Source organism: Cervus canadensis, chromosome 10 (assembly GCF_019320065.1).
Source record: "Cervus canadensis isolate Bull #8, Minnesota chromosome 10, ASM1932006v1, whole genome shotgun sequence".
NCBI lineage: Eukaryota > Metazoa > Chordata > Mammalia > Artiodactyla > Cervidae > Cervus > Cervus canadensis.
The window spans coordinates 69,403,822-69,421,335 of record NC_057395.1 but is presented as its reverse complement, the minus strand read 5'-3'; the positions used below and the strand labels follow the sequence as shown (position 1 = coordinate 69,421,335).

The following is a 17,514-nucleotide window of genomic DNA, read 5'->3' as shown; positions in this document are numbered from 1 at the left end:
CAAGTGCAGTTCTTGGATCACTGAATTAGAATATGCATTTTTTATTCTCTGGCATGTATATTATTTTTTGAGAAACAGCAGTCTAATTTAACTCCATAATTTTAAGGCTAAGATCCAGAAAGGTGAAAGTCATCATGCAAGACAATTTAGTGGCAAAACCAGGAAGGACAGTCTCGTAACTCCACGACTGTGCTGCTTCCACTCTGTTTGTGACCAGTCGTCTCTGCACCGTATTGTTTCCACACACTCTGCTGAAGTATCCAGGGCATGGTTTGGAATGGGGAAATCAGGTACCTTTCCACCCAGGATAATGGCAAACTCCTTTCAGACAGCTGTTGCACATTTAAATTTCCTCTCCCAGACAAGTGTAGTCATTTCATTTTCTCTTTCTTATACATCAACAAAAGCCAGAGTCACCTGTCAGGCTGAAGATTGCAAAACCTGACAAAATTGACTTTTTCTAGTTTAGCTAAGTATTGCTTGGCAAGTATTTTGCATACCTTTGTCTTATGATGATTTTGATGAATGAGAGGAACAAGCCGATGTTTTCAGTGTGATGCATTATTTACCTTTTTTTCTCTCCATCAAACACCTTCCTGTGAAGATGAGGGTCTTGGAATGCAATGAAAGATACGGAACACAAAATGTTCAGCTGCTTATTTCTAGTGTGAGCACAACTCTCGAGCTAGAGAGAAATACCGTCATGTCCCACCCAAGCTGGAGTCACACCAGTGCTTCAGCCTTCAGTCTTAGATAAACCCACCCTGCCCCCACACAGTCTGTCATCCCCCCATACGAACCTCTCCTCAATAGCCACCCCAGAATCCATCTTTCCTGCTTGCAAAAATATCAAAACCATACAATTTACTTTACTTTATTATTTCTGCTTCAAGTAACTTACTAAGCAGGACATGTTCTATGTTCTTTGGAATATTCTATCTATTATATATTGACATGACCAACCATACACAGAACTTTCTGCTGATGGTATTAAATAACCTCACAATGGTGATAATCTTTCAACATTGAAGAAACTCACATTTTCTTCTTAACATACTTCATTCTCATCTGCTAAGTGGTATACTTCTCAGGAAGCCATTCCTTACCAGCCAAAATGTGTACCATGCTGTATCATCTGTTTACAAAGGTTTTTAGGCACATATACCAAAACTTAAGTGCCTCTGAAAGTAAAAGTGGATGGTGAATATGCAGTAATTAAACACTGGACTTGGGCTTCCCTGGTAAGCTCAGCTGGTAAAGAATCCACCTGCAATGAAGGAGACCCTGGTTAGATTCCTGAGTCAGGAAGATCTGTTGGAGAAGGAATAAGCTACCCACTCCAGTATTCTTGGGCTTCCCTGGTGGCTCAGCTGGTAAAGAATCCACCTGCAATGTGGGAGACCTGGGTTAAATCCCTGGGTTGGGAAGATCCGTGGAGAAGGGAAAGGCTACCCACTCCAGTATTCTGGTCTGGAGAATGTCATGGACTGTTAAAGAGTCCATGGGGTCGCAAAGAGTCAGACGTGACTGAGCGACTTTCACTTTAGATGTTATGAAAAAAGAGTTTCTGTTTCCCATGAGCTAAAACACATTAAATGTCCAGAGTAACACCCTTTCTCCCTTGTGGTTCAGCAGGACATTTGCAAGCCCCCATACACCCCCACAGCTGTATTCCTCTCATATCCTAGTTTGCTCACTGAGCAGTTACGACCAAAAAGCATCCTCTTGTTGCTACAGATCTTTTGCTTCTGGCACAGCAAGTAATCTTCATTTTTGTTTGAATTAAGTTCATAAAACCTACTCTGTGAACCCTGGCTGATATCAGCACTTTTGCTGTTTTGACGTCTTCCCACTGATTTTCATGAAATTGTGACAAAATGGGGAAAAAAAGAATGCCTTTCATAGTTCCTTTTTAATAGTGAAATCCTTTCTTCAAACACAACCATACCTAGAAGTCTATTCTATAAAACAGATTAAAAAAAAAAAATTTCCCTCTGATTGGAGCAGAGGTGAGGGGACACTCATGTGTTTGCTGAGTCTTGCTCACACACACACGTGCACACACACACACACATGTGTGCACACATGTACAAAACCCCTCATGAGGGTCCAGTTCACTCCTGACCCACAGGAGACACTCTAAACAGAGGTCTCCCTTCCTAACTCTGGCTCAGCTCTTGGGTCCCTAAGCCACAGACTACTAATTCACTTACTCTTTCCCCAGAGACCACACGGGTGAACCTTTTCACTCCATGATTTACCCAAAGTAAAAATAATGATCCCCACCACTGGTCACTTGAACAGCTAAAGACTGATCGTCGTTTTTGTTCAGTTGCTAAGTCCTGCCCAACTCTTTGCAACCCCATGGGCTGCAGCCCGCCAGGCTTCCTGGTCCTTCACCATCTCCTGGAATTTGCTCAAACTCATGTCAGTTGAATCAGGGATACCATCCAACCGTCTCACCCTCTGTCATCCCCTTCTCCTCCTGCCCTCAGTCTTTCCCAGCATCAGGGTCTTTTCCCATGGGTCTTTCCCATGGCATCAAGTGGCCAAAGTTTTGGAGCTTCAGCTTCAGCAGCAATCATAAGAACAAGGCTATTATTTGAAAGGCTCTGTCTAAAATCAAGCAGTGCACAGAGTGCATGACCATACATGGAAACCCTGTGGACCCCTGGATTAGAGGAGCATCAGGAAAGATGGAGCCCCAGTTTGTGGGGCTCTCATAGATCAGAGGGTATCACTGAGAGACACTTTGCTGCTACAGTCACCCAGGGTCCAGGAGTCAGTCCTCAGCCTAGAGACAAGAGAGAAACTCAAGAGGCCAGTGTTTTGTCACGTGAGGGATCCTTGGGCTGGAAGTGCTTCTGCATCTTGGCTCTGCCACCACAGTAATCAATACCTGTGATTAAGTTACATTCAACTATAAACATACATGCACAAGTTCATGTAGAACTGGGAAATCTGAGTAAGGTCAGTGGAGTGTATTCATGTCAATTTCCTGATCACGATGCTGTGGGTCAGTTATATAAGACAGCAACATTGGGGAAGACTGAGTGGAGAGTATAAGGAACCTCACTAAGTTATTTTTTACAACCTCAGGTGAATCTACAGTTATCTCAAAATAAAACTTCCTCTTAAGCAAAAGCTGGTGCTCTGGTAAAGGACTAGTAGGTAACTTCAGACCCTGGCCAGGTTCACCAGAGTCTTCAGATGTATTTCATGGTTTTCCTAGTCATTTACTCACTTGTCAGACCAAGTATGTGATAAAAGTGTTCTACCCGTTTCTGATGACTGTAAAGTGGTTTATGTGTATCTTTTTTTCTTAATCATTTTTGGCAGAGGCTTGTCTAATTTATCGGTGTTTTCAAAGGAAAGAGCCACCTTTTGTTTTTCTTCAGCGTCTCTTTTGTGTCCTTAACTTCCCTTATGTCCCATTAACATCTGTTCTTATATTTATTTACTTAGTACTTTCAATGACTGTATTTTTCATCTCCAAAAGTTAAATTTGTATTGTGAAAAGCCACCCATCTTTTTCCCATGATGTGTTGCCTTAAGCTGTGGTTCATGATCCTTCCATTTTCTCCTTAATCAGTCTAAGTGTATTTATTTTATCGTCTCTTAGACAGTTTTATTCTTTTCAATTCTTGGTAGGCATATCTCTCTGTGTATCGTGTCTGCTGACTTTCTCTCGTGGGGATAAGCTTCCTCACATGGCTTGTCATTCTTTGTATTTTATTTTTCCGCTTTGAATTCATCTTTAGTGGAGGCGATTTTGTTCTGTGGGAATTAGCATGTCTTGGATTATGAACACAGTCCTATAGAGTGGTTCTCATTTGCTTGTCAGGACAGGAAGACTTTCTGTGGTATTACAAGATTTTGTATGCTGACTTCTAGATTTGCAGCTGCTGTCTCACACACAGAGAACAAATGTGGAACCTGGACACAACTGTGACTGGCTCCAGAGCTTCCTTTGTACATTGTCTCTATTTGAAAGCTGTACACCCTTCTTTTTCTTGTTTGTTTTTTATTTTGTATTGGCATATAGCTTATTAACAGTGTTGTAATAGTTTCAGGTGAACAGCCAAGGGACTCAGCCACACGTATACATGTATCATTCTCCCACAACTCCCCTCCCATCCAGGCTGCCACATAACATTGAGCAAAGTTCCCCGGTATACACTCTTCCTTTTATTCTACTAATTGAAACCTTCAACTTAAGGGTGTTACACACACACAATTGACACAAATACACACACATGCTTAAAATTAGATCCTTTACTTAAGAACAAGATTAAAATAGTATATATTGGCTGTCCACTGCAAAAGGTAAAGAAGTTAATATATATATATATATATATATATATATATATATTTTTTTTTTTTTTTCCTAGTGACTCATCAGTCACCATTTCCTGGTTTTCCTTAGTAACATTTCAGAAGTTAATCCAGTATTTTTAGTTTAGCTGTTTTTACATCGTTTCTCTTTAAGAATTCTTTTTTACAGTTCATTCTGTTTCAACTCACATTTATTTTGATTTTCATACTCATATCTCTGTTTAACTGATTTTGTTGTATAACAAATCGGTTCTTTTATAACACAATTTCCTCCAATCTTGTGGGGATTTTTATTTTATTTTTTTAACTAAAACATTTTTTTCCTTTTTTTCCCCTTACCTCCCCACACCTCTAGAAAAGAATCAGAGCCAATATAATTCCTGAGTCTTTGTGCATCAGGGAACATCTTTCTGCAGCCTCATAAATGAAAAACAGCTTTATCAGTGTATGATTTTGGAGTCACAGCATTTTTCCCTCAACAATTTTGTTCCGGTGATTTGGGGCATTTAAATTTAGGCAACAGAAAATATGGTTAGCATTTTTTCTTTTTCTTTTTCTTTATAGATAGCCTTTTCTTCCAGCCTAGATGTTTATCTGAGTTTTTGTGCATCAATAATGTTTAATAATATTATCAGGAGATTTGTTCTATTTTTAAGTAGCACAATGGAGAGCTCTTTACATTTGAAAATTTGGGGTTTTTATTCTGCCAAAGAGCTGTTTTTACATTGTATCCTTTATTATCACATCTATTTCATTTATTCTGTTCTCTTCTTTGATAACAGCAATTATCTGTCTTTATGCATCTGTTTTCTTTTCCCTGAAAATGTCTTTTTGGTGCCTTCACACATGAACACACATGAGCAGATGACAGATACCAGGAAAATAGGAGTCTCACTGTTCTCATTCCCTTGTATATTCACTGCAGAGTTCTCTAATTCTTCCCAAGTTTCTGCCTCAGTGTTGCTTATTCTCAATACAAATTCCAATGTCCATTCTAATTTTGTTATTATGTTTTGGTTTCATCTTTCTTTGCCTTGCTCAGCAAATTTTTTTCTAGTTGCTACTTAACTGGATCCATATTTTGAAATATCTGTCCTCATAGTTAATCTTTTACTACCTTTATTGTTCCATGTTTTCTTGAACTCCATACCAACGCAAATGCCTTTCTATTTTCTATTGTGTAAGTTATAGAAAAACAAAATAAACGGGCTTAAACAGTATGTTAATGTATTATCTTACAAAAGAGGAAGTCGGGAGTTAGAAGAGGTTCCATGGCTTGGTTGAATGATATGCACAAGAATGTCATTAAGGCTCCAATTCCTTTCAAGTTCTCCACTTTGCCATTTCATATTGGCATTGTCTTCAGTCTGGATCCCCTCTAGGAGGCAAGATTGCTTTAGCAGTTCTAAGCATCAAGCCCACACATGGTAGTGTCCAGTAGGAGACAGAAGTTGCTGGAGTATCCTTAAAAGCAAGGAAATCTTCCCTAGAAGAAAGTAGAACTCCCCTAATAGAACATCCCTCCTAGCTCACTGAACATTTTTGAGAATTGGCAGAGTTGATAGAAACACCCAACTGGCTTAAGGAAATCAGGATTTGCCCCTAGGTCTTGGAATAGGGCCATCCTCCTCTGAGTCACATGGAGAATGTGTGGGCACCCAAGCTTATTTGGGAGTTCTGCCAGAAAGGAAGAATTTGGGGGATGACTGTTGAGTCAATAGTCACCACTGACTACTTTTTTCTTTCGAAAATGTTGTTTTTCTCGGCATCCAGAGTGTTATTTTTCTTCTTTTTCACATCCTGGATTTTTCTGAGGCTCTGTGCTGTTTCGCGTCTGTTTTCTTAGCTTTGAAGAAGAGGTCTCTCCAGGATTGGTGTTTGTGAGTAAACAGAGAAGGCAAATTGTCACTGTTGCTTTTGCTGTTCAGCTGATTGGAATCCTCTTCTTGTGGCTGAAGCAGGAGAAGTCATGAATGCCCACAGTCCCCTCTTCTGTGTGACATGTCTTCCACCATCCCTCCATCTCATGAGAGCTGTCGAAGAAGAAATTCATACTCTCCACAAAGAGAAAGATTGATTTCTTTAAGCGAATGAATCCAGAAGCACTTTCCCATGACTCTTCCCATGACAATTTTTTTTTCTCTTAATACTGAACCTGCGTTCTGGGGTACAAAGTTGTTTATCTACCCTCTTTTGTCTTTTTTTTTTTTTTTTTTGACTGTGTCAGGTCTTAAGCCATGTGGGATGTTAGCTCCCCAACCAGGGATCAAACCTGCATCCTTGGCATTGCAAGGCAGATTCTTAACCACTGCACCATCAGGAAAGTCCCCACCTTCTTTGGTCTTCACCAATAAAAGGGACTGAGGAAGACAAAGGGCTTGGAGATGCATGATCCCTGTATTGGCTTGCTCGATTCTCTGACCCCAGGAAAGAAAATGGGAAAAGATGAAACATTTCTGTCCTTTGAGCCAGTGTTACCTCAATAACAAAGTATAGGAGTGTCAATTGCCAACTATATAATGGCCATTTCAACTCTTCAGAATGTGGCACAGTGAGGTAGCATTGCATTTACTATTAGTTTTACAAGCTCAACCCTGGGCAGTTGGTCAGATTTAAGACTGGGAGAGAAGGTAATTCCATCTGCCATTACATTGAGTGAGAACACATTCCGGAGGGAGATATGAGATGGGGGTGTGGTGTGAACATACACTTTCTTGAAGGTCACAAATCTATGCACACCTATCCTGTTAGTCGCTTGTTCAGTTCAGTTCAGTTCAGTCGCTCAGTCGTGTCCGACTCTTTGCAACCCCATGAATTGCAGCATGCCAGGCCTCCCTGTCCATCACCAACTCCCAGAGTTTACTCAAACTCATGCCCATCAAGTCGGTGATGCCATCCAGCCATCTCATCCTCTGTTGTCCCCTTCTCCTCTTGCCCCCAGTCCCTCCCAGCATTAGGGTCTTTTCCAATGAGTCAACTCTTCACATGAGGTGGCCAAAGTACTAGAGTTTCAGCTTCAGCATCAGTCCTTCCAGTGAACACCCAGGACTGATCTTTAGGATGGACTGGTTGGATCTCCTTGCAGTCCAAGAGACTTTCCAACACCACAGTTCAAAAGCATCGATTTTTCGGCGCTCAGCCTTTTTCGTAGTCCAAATCTCACATCCATACATGACTGCTAGAAAAACTAGCTTTGACTAGATGGATCTTTGTTGGCAAGGTAATGTCTCTGCTTTTTAATATGCTGTCTAAGTTGGTCATAGCTTTCCTTCCAAGGAGTAAGCATCTTTTAATTTCATGGCTGTAGTCACCATCTGCAGTGATTTAGGAGACCAAAAAAATAAAGTCTGACACTGTTTCCACTGTCTCCCCATCTGTTTCCCATGAGGAGATGGGACCAGATGACATGATCTTAGTTTTCTGAATGTTGAGCTTTAAGCCAACTTTTTCACTCTCCTCTTTCACTTTCATCAAGAGGCTTTTTAGTTCCTCTTCACTTTCTGCCATAAGGGTGATGTCATCTGCATATCTGAGGTTATTGATATTTCTCCTGGCAATCTTGATTCCAGCTTGTGCTTCTTCCAGCCCAGTGTTTCTCATGATGTACTCTGCATATAAGTTAAATAAGCAGGGTGACAATATACAGCCTTGACGTACTCCTTTTCCTATTAGGAACCAGTCTGTTGTTCCATGTCCAGTTCTAACTGTTGCTTCCTGACCCACATACAGGTTTCTCAAGAGGCAGGTCATGTGGTCTGGCATTCCCATCTCCTTCAGAATTTTCCACAGCTTATTGTGATCCACACAGTCGAAGGCTTTGGCATAGTCAATAAAGCAGAAATAGATGTTTTTCTGGAACTCTCTTGCTTTTTCGATGATCCAGCAGATGTTGGCAATTTGATCTCTGGTTCCTCTGCCTTTTCTAAAACCAGCTTGAACATCTGGAAGTTCACGGTTCACGTGTTGCTGAAGCCTGGCTTGGAGAATTTTGAGCATTACTTTACTAGTGTGTGAGATGAGTGCAATTGGGCGGTAGTTTGAACATTCTTTGGGTTTGCCTTTCTTAGGGATTGGAATGAAAACTGACCTTTTCCAGTCCTGTGGCCACTGCTGAGTTTTCCAAATCTGCTGGCATATTGAGTGCAGCACTTTCACAGCATCATCTTTCAGGATTTGAAATAGCTCAACTGGAATTCCATCACATCCACTAGCTTTGTTCGTAGTGATGCTTTCTAAGGCCCACTTGACTTCACATTCCAGGATGTCTGGCTCTAGGGGAGTGATCCCACCATTGTGATTATCTGGGTCGTGAAGATCTTTTTTGTACAGTTCTTCTGTGTATTCTTGCCACCTCTTCTTAATATCTTCTGCTTCTGTTAGGTCCATACCATTTCTGTCCTTTATTGAGCCCATTTTTGCATGAAATATTCCCTTGATATCTCTAATTTTCTTGAAGAGATCTCTAGTCTTTCCCATTCTGTTGTTTTCCTTTATTGCTTTGCATTGATCGCTGAGGAAGGCTTTCTTATCTCTCCTGGCTATTCTTTGGAACTCTGCATTCAAATGGGGATATCTTTCCTTTTCTCCTTTGCTTTTCACTTCTCTTCTTCTCACAGCTATTTGTAAGGCCTCCTCAGACAACCATTTTGCCTTTTTGCATTTCTTTTCCATGGGGATGATCTCGATCCCTGTCTCCTGTACAATGTCACGAACCTCCGTCCATAGTTCATCAGGCTGTCTGTCTATCAGATCTAGTCCCTTAAATCTATTTCTCACTTCCACTGTATAGTCATAAGGGATTTGATTTAGGTCATACCTGAATGGTCTAGTGGTTTTCCCTACTTTCTTCAGTTTAAGTCTGAATTTGGCAATAAGGAGTTCATGATCTGAGCCACAGTCAGCTCCCAGTCTTGTTTTTGCTGACCGTATAGAGCTTCTCCATCTTTGGCTGCAAAGAATATAATCAATCTGATTTCAGTGTTGGCCATCTGGTGATGTCCATGTGTAGAGTCTTCTCTTTTGTTGTTGGAAGAGGGTGTTTGCTATGACCAGTGCATTCTCTTGGCAAAACTCTATTAGCCTTTGCCCTGCTTCATTCCATATTCCAAGGCCAAATTTGCCTGTTACTCCAGGTGTTTCTTGACTTCCTCCTTTTGCATTCCAGTCCCCTATAATGAAAAGGACATCTTTTTTGGGTGTTAGTTCAAAAAGTCTTGTAGGTCTTCATAGAACCATTCAACTTCAGCTTCTTCAGCATTACTGGTTAGGGCATAGGCTTGGATTACCGTGATATTGAATGGCTTGCCTTGGAAATGAACAGAGATCATTCTGTTGTTTTTGAGATTGCATTTCGGACTCTCTTGTTGATCATGATGACTACTCCATTTCTTCTAAGGGATTCCTGTCCACAGTAGTAGATATAATGGTCATCTGAGTTAAATTCACCCATTTCAGTCCATTTTAGTTCGCTGATTCCTAGAATGTCGACATTCACTCTTGCCATCTCCTGTTTGACCACTTCCAGTTTGCCTTGATTCATGGACCTAACATTCCAGGCTCCTATGCAATATTGCTCTTTACAGCATCGGACCTTGCTTCTATCACCAGTCACATCCACAACTGGGTATTGTTTTTGCTTTGGCTCCATCCCTTCATTCTTTCTGGAGTTATTTCTCCACTGATGTCCAGTAGCATATTGGGCACCTACCAACCTGGGGAGTTCCTCTTTCAGTAACCTATCATTTTGCCTTCTCATACTGTTCATGGGGTTCTCAAGGCAACAATACTGAAGTGGTTTGCCATTCCCTTCTCCAGTGGACCACATTCTGTCAGCCCTCTCCACCATGACCTGACCGTCTTGGGTGGCCCCACACAGCATGGCTTAGTTTCATTGAGTTAGAAAAGGCTGTGGTCCTGTGATCAGACTGGCTAGCGTTCTGTGATTATGGTTTTAGTGGTTTTAGTGTGATTATGGTCTGCCCTCTGATGCCCTCTCCCAACACCTACCATCTTACTTGGGTTTCTCTTACTTGGGACGTGGGGTATCTCTTCACGGCTGCTCCAGCAAAGCACAGCCGCTGCTCCTTACCTTGGACAAGGGGTATCTTCTCACAGCGGCCGCCACCCCTGACCTCGGGCATGGGGTAGCTCCTCTCGGCCGCCGCCCCTGACCTCGGAGGTGGGGTAGCTCCTCTCGGCCGCTGCCCCTGACCTCGGACGTGCAGAAGCTCCTCTCGGCCGCTGCTCCTGCCCTGTCGCAGCCTGGCGCTCTCGGTCGCTACCCCTGACCTTGGGCGAGGGGTAGCTCCTCACAGCCACGCTTCTGTGCGGTCCGTCGCAGCCGGCGTGCCTCTGCGTTAGTGGCTTGAAGTGAAGTGAAAGTCTCTCAGTCGTGTCCAACTCTTTGCAACCCCATGGACTATACAGTCCCTGGAATTCTCCAGGCAAGAATACTGGAGTAGGTTGCCATTCCCTTCTTCAGGGGATCTTCCCAACCCAGGGATCGAACCTGGGTCTCCTGCATTGCAGGCAGATTCTTTACCATCTGGGTCACAAAGGAAGCCCCTGTCCTAGTTTAAGTCAAAAGTAGCATGTCATGCCTATGATTTTATATTTCACTGTCATTCATAATGAGATAAAGTAAAACTGGTTGAAAGTTGATTTAAAGAAGAACTTTGAAAGCATAACTGTGTAGATATGCACTATTCAGTGAAGTTGCCCCTGGCCACAGGTGGCTATTTACATTTAAATTAATTGAAATTAAGTGAAAAATTAAGTTCCTCAGTCATATTAGCCATATTTGAAGTGCATGTTAGTCATAGGGGGCCTCCCAGGTGGCATGACCAATGGTAAAGAATCCATCTACTAATGCATGAAGTGGCTGCCATATTGAATGTGTAAATATAGAGCAGTGTCCATCCTTATATGATGTTCCACTGGACAGTGCTCTGCTAGAGCTGTATGGGTAGGTGCCTTTTGGAGTTCACTCTAGCTCTAAGTCAGTTCTCTTGGAACTTGATCTGACTCTGGATGTCTGTGTATACCCACCCTGTCCAGCACTGTGGCCACTGACCATATGTGTTGTTGAGCACTAGAAATACGGCTGAGTTGAAATGCTTTATAAGATACACTTTGGATTTCAAAGCCTTAGTATGAGTAAAGAATGTCAAATATATCATTAATAATGTTATACCAGTTTTGCATTGAAATGTCATTTCAGTGCATTGGATTCAACAAAACTTCTTACTAAAATTCATTTCACTTTTTTTTTTTTGACCTGCAACCCACTCCAGTACTCTTGCCTGGAAAATCCCATGGATGGAGGAGTCTGGTAGGCTACAGCCCATGGGATCTCAAAGAGTCGGACACGACTGAGCGACTTCCCGTAATGTTGCTATAAGAAAAGCAATTTAACTTACATACATGGCTCATGCTGTATTTCCACTGGACCTCTTTACCCTTCTGTGTACCTCCAGAATGTTCTCCCGTTCCCTGTATCTTTCACTAGATCTGCGGTTCCCAGTCCAGGAGCCATAAGCCACATGTGTGATTTTAAATTTAAGTGAATTAAACTGAAGCACAATGTGAAATGCAGTTTGCCCATCACAGTAGCCACATTTCCCATGCTCAGTAGTCACATGTGATGAGTGGCACAGCACAGATACAGCCCATTTCTATCATCATGGAAAGGGACCGACCTGATACAGGTTGCACACAGTTACAGCAGAATCCAAAGAAGTGGATGCTTCAAGTTTGACGAATATTTCCACGGTGCCTAACTCTGCAGCACATTACCCTCCCACCTCCCAGAGCCCATCCTGTCTCACTTTTGTCAAGTGTTTATGCACCTTCTCTCCTACAAGTGGCAGGAGAGTGTGTCCTCCCTCTGAACACGCTTTCCCCCATCCTCCTGTCTGTACGTGTATCTCACACTGTGCTTTGTACAGTGTAGGTCCTCAGTTCAGATTTGTTAGCTGGTTGGAGTGGCTATTCCTAGCAAGAGATTAGAAATATATGGCTGACATTAATAGAAGATCTGTAATGACTGGTTCAGTTCAGTTCAGTCACTCAGTCGTGTCCGACTCTTTGCGACCCCATGAACTGCAGCACACCAGGCCTTCCTGTCCATCACCAACTCCCAGAGTCCACCCAAACCCATGTCCATTGAGTCAGTGATGCCATCCAACCATCTCATCCTCTGTTGTCCCCTTCTCCTCCTGCCCTCAATCTTCCCCAGCATCAGGGTCTTTTCCAATGAGTCAGCTCTTTGCATCAGGTGGCCAAAAGTATTGGAGTTTCAGCTTTAGCATCAGTCCTTCCAAAGAACACCCAGGACTGATCTCCTTTAGGATGGACTGGTTGGATCTCCTCGCAACCAAGGGACTCTCAAGCATCTTCTCCAACACCACAGTTCAAAAGCATGAATTCTTCGGCACTCAGCTTTCTTTATAGTCCAACTCTCACATCCATACATGACCACTGGAAAAACCATAGCCTTGACCAGACGGACCTTTGTTGGCAAAGTAATGTCTCTGCTTCTTTATATGCTGTCTAGGTTGGTCATAACTTTCCTTCCAAGGAGGAAGCGTCTTTTAATTTCATGGCTGCAGACACCATCTGCAGTGATTTTAGAGCCCAGAAAAATTAAGTAATGACTGGTAGCAGGAGAATGAAAAAGAAAGAGAAGGTCAAAGCCAGGTTCCCAAGGAAGAATGACTGGTAGAAAGACAAGAAAGAGGAAATCAGAGGGAGCATGGTAACCGGCATCTCCATAACCCCACATCACCATAACCCCTCTGCTGGCCCCGCAAGTGCCTCACAGGCAGTGGAGGGACTCGTTGCAGTGGTGGGGGGTGGGGAGGGGATTCAAGCCCTAGACAACAGCTATAGAAAAAAGTACAAAAGAAATCCAAAATATTATTATGTGATAAATAAACATGCAAGACCCATTAATGAGAATTTGAAATGGTATGAAAATCAAGGGTCTGATGAGGAGAAAAATGAAAACTGTTCTCTCCCTGGGCCAGCTGGTTCGAGTTACATTTTATGAGCAGCATGTGGATTCCAGCGCCCTTGTTGAATTAGCAACAGAATCGCACATTAGTTTTAAGGCTCCCTCTCGAATAGGAACATCATAACGCTTTTTAATTGGGGCTGATAAAAACGTAGCATTACTTGTAGGTTCCTAAGAGAAGTGAGTTGTGAAATTGGGTTTTCATTAAACCTAATGATGGAAAATTAAGTATAGTGCGTCTGGTGAAATGGGGTGTGATAAAAGGCATCACTTCTGCATTATCAGAGGTTAATAAGGGAATAGGTGAAGTAAGATACATTGGAAAAGGGAGTCCAACTAGTTGAATTAATAAACCTTGAAAATCCCTTGGTTCCGAGTCTTCACAGCATCATTAGTACCAGCGCTGACATTATTACAAATGTTACAATGATACAAGTTGCTAAATTTCAGACACGTTTATTTTCCATTCCAGTGTTGGTTTTGCTGACATCGAGTTTACAGTCTGTCTAGCAATGTGTTTAAAGGAAAACATCCATATTGGTAGCTGTTTGGCTTTGGAAACACTTGGCATCTCACAAAAATCATCAGGTGCTTGATCCTAAGAAATCTATCTCTGCTAGATAGCTGGTCTCCCAGGCCACCCAGGCCCATGGGTCTCTGAAGATTTCTGTCCGCGTATATGATGGTGGCTTAGGTGGGAGACATTCCCAGGGCTCTAGGCACTGACTCTGGTTCATCCTCTCCTGGAAAACCAGGAAGTACAGCATCTGGAGAAGCAAACCCAAGTGTTCCTTTCTTCTCCAGCCCCACAGGTGATATTCACCAGAAGGATGCCACATATCCATGGCAGCTGGGACACCTACAAGTCATATGTACTGAGTCGTTTCCATCATGTCTGACTCTTTGCAACCCTATAGACTATAGCCCGCCAGGCTCCTCTGTCCATGGGATTCTCCAGGCAAGAATATTGGAGTGGGTTGCCAGGCCCTCATCCAAGGGATCTTCCCAACCTAGGGATTGAACCCACATCTCTAATGTCTCCTGCCTTGGCAACCTGGTTCTTTATCATTGAGTTACAAGACATAATGTGTCTTTAAAGAGAAGGCATCTTCTTAAAATCCTTTCTAGAGGCTTGAAGGTTCGTAGACATTCACACCTCTCTAGGCCTACCTCACTCCATGTCTTACAACTTTGCCCCCATCACCTCTCCACCCTCCGCCTCCACTCCATCCCAGCCCCCTTGCTGTTACATAGATGTGCTTGACTTTTCCCACTTCTCCTCTTGTGCTTCCAGTGGGCGTCCTTGTCTGTCCACCTTACAGGGTTCCAAACTCTTGGACCACAGACTGCTACCAGGCCATGGCCTGTTAGGAACCCAGCTACACAGCAGGAGTGAGCAGCCAAGTGAATGAAGCTTCATCTCTCTTCACAGGCACTCCCCATCACTCACATTACCACCTGAGCTCCACCTCCTGTCAGATCAGCCAGGGCAGAATAAATGCAATGCAGTTGAATCAGCCCAAAACCATCCTCTACCCTGGACCCGTGGAAAAATTGTCTCCCACGAAACTAGTCCCTCAGGCCAAAAAGGTTGGGGACCACTGTACTCGACTGTCAAGGGTGAAACCTGTCTTCTGAGCATTGCCAGTGCCTGCCAGAGTCCCTGGCACAGGGTGAAGTCTCAGTAAATCCTAACTCCCGATCACAAGGGTGTGATGGAGGAGGGACACAGTGCCCACATTTGCCAGCTTTGTGTTGAAGCAGTGCCCGTGCAGATGTGTTACCTATGACCTCACATCCGAGGAGAAAAATAAGCTGTATTTTCCTCATGCCTGCCAGGAAACATGTGTGTACATCTCACCTTCTTACATCATGTGCTCACATCTAGGCCCTTCTTCCTGGTGCATAAACCTGTAAGTTCTAGATCTTTCTGTCGGCAATCGTTTCCTTAACTAGGAACAGCTTTGCTCATGCCGACACATAGGAGGGAAGTTCACTTTTACAGAATCAGTGTTTGATGGATTATTGTGACATAGAGACAAACTGAAAGATGCATGCGTTCTGAAAAGAAAAGTTGCAGAAAATGAGGAAATACATGCTAAACCTCCCAGCAAATGAGTGTGGCATAGCCCTCATGGGGTCTGCCTTGGTGCCTTGCAGTGTCTGAAAACATCTGGGTGAGACACGTTAAATCTGGCAGTCCTCATCTTATGCACACCACAAACACCGCAGTCTAGGGCATAGAGTGTCCACGACTCTGGGAGGAGAGACCGAGCCTGAATGGTTCTGGATGAGATGCACTGGCCCTAGAACATTGACAGTGTGTTGCTGGCAGGGAGTTCAGAGGGTAAGAAAGTGGTTTTACTGGTACAAGGGGAGCAGAAGCATTCAAATTCCACCCTCAACAGGCATCAGTTTTGAGGGCAGCCCAACTAATATGGGGCAGTGAACTCAATCAGTGTGTCTAAAGATTGTTAACAGGAGAGATTGTAGCTCTTATACCAAGGGGAGGTGATGAAGGAGATCAGGTATACGGCCCGGACCTGGGAGAAGTAGCTGAAGGAGGAGGTTCGGGCCTTTCTACCTGCAAGGTAGGCACAGCATCACTCCAGGATTAAGACTGTTACGTGCTGGGGAAATCAGACAGTAGGCAGAAAATGATCACACTGCAGATGCCAGAGCTGGAGAGAGCAGCTGAGAGGGTGAGGGTCCCTGCTTTTTACGGTGGATCCAAAGACTGGCTCCAATTCCTCCCAGAGTACAACCTGAAGGAAACAAACTAGTAGAGAAACCAGGTCACAAGGATACAGTCAAATGGACCAGAAGCAGACACATGGCTCTGTTCTCCAGGGACCACCAAGACATTCCAAGCAGGCTGCAGGAGGGTGCCCCCAGTATCCAGCCTGCCCAGCTTCTAACTGGTTCTGGGATTGGCCTGGATTGGCCACGACCACCCTGGCAAGCCTGGAGGACGGACAGAGCTGACAGCCAACCTGGGAGCTTGGCTTTACTCCGTAAAGATGCACCCTTGAAATAGAAACAGACCGCCAGTTATTGTGTCTGTTTGTTGTTTAGTTTTTAAACCTGCCACTACAGCCAGGCCAGGGAAACCACACATCTCTGATCTTTCTGAAATTCCCTGATCAGTAGTCCTGAGTTGGTTCCCTCAGTCCTCCCCATGTCAAGCTGGGGGAGGGACAGAGGACAGAGGACAAAGCTCCTATAGGTGATGGCCTGTTCTGCCTCCTTCTCTTTGAAGCAGATGGCAGCCGTGGGGAGCTGGCGCAGCCCACCCTCACGATCCAGACTCACCCCTACCGAGCCTGCGACCCCGTGGAGATGAGCTATCCCCGGGACCAGTTCCAGCCCGCCATCCGGGTGGCTGACCTGCTCCAGCACATCACCCAGATGAAGAGGGGCCAGGGCTACGGGTTCAAGGAGGAGTATGAGGTAAGAGACCACCCCGCAGGAAACTCCCTGGTGGGCGCAGAAGCCTCATGGATGCTACAGTCTTGCTACTCAAAGTATGGTCCAGCAGCATCAGCAGCACCCGGGAGCATGTCAGAAATACACGGTTAAGTCCCCATTCAGATCTGCTGCATCAGTTTGGAGTCACGTCCTCCTTCAGTAGGAAGAGAGAATGACTTGAGCCCCCATCCTACACATTGAAGAAAAACCAGCAGGTGTCCCCTGCCTTTCACTGATTTCTAGGAGGTCTGCTTGCTCTGGTCACCTGTTGCCTCATGGTCATGCTTCTGTTGTGTTTTCAGCACCCGCCCCAGTCAATATCTCATCTGGTGACCGCCATCCCCCCCTTTCTCTATACCTCTCCACATCCATTGGACATCCCTTACCTTGCTCCCCAGCCTGTCTCTATTGCCAGGGACGTGTGATAGCAGTTGTTACTGAGGTTTGGGAAATTACAGAAAGATTGCCGTGCAGGAAGCACCTGAATACAAGTCCTTCTGAGGTTCTGGTCACCTGACAGGTCTCTGTCCACTTCCTTCCCCAAAGTTCTTTTCAGTGTCCTCAAATTTTCCTTTTTTTCCTCCTCCTTTTTTTCTAGCAGCCAAAAGAGAACTCCCATACTCCGTTTACTTTTTTTATGCAGAACAGTTTAGCTTTCTTTATCTCACTCCCTTTGTTTCACTCCTTGCCCATTAGGC

General features: G+C 43.9%; 1 protein-coding gene across 12 annotated transcripts in view; it reads left to right on the top strand.

The window, feature by feature from the left end:
* PTPRT (protein tyrosine phosphatase receptor type T) overlaps positions 1-17,514 on the top strand; it is a 1,113,287-nt gene that overhangs the window by 1,006,957 nt on the left and 88,816 nt on the right. For 8 of the 12 annotated variants that reach the window (XM_043479842.1, XM_043479836.1, XM_043479839.1 and 5 more), the window contains one exon: positions 16,608-16,798. In XM_043479842.1, the coding sequence (XP_043335777.1) occupies positions 16,608-16,798 (191 nt within the window). The remainder of the gene's footprint in view (positions 1-16,607; positions 16,799-17,514) is intronic. The other 4 variants (XM_043479841.1, XM_043479835.1, XM_043479838.1 and 1 more) reach the window with 1 other exon arrangement.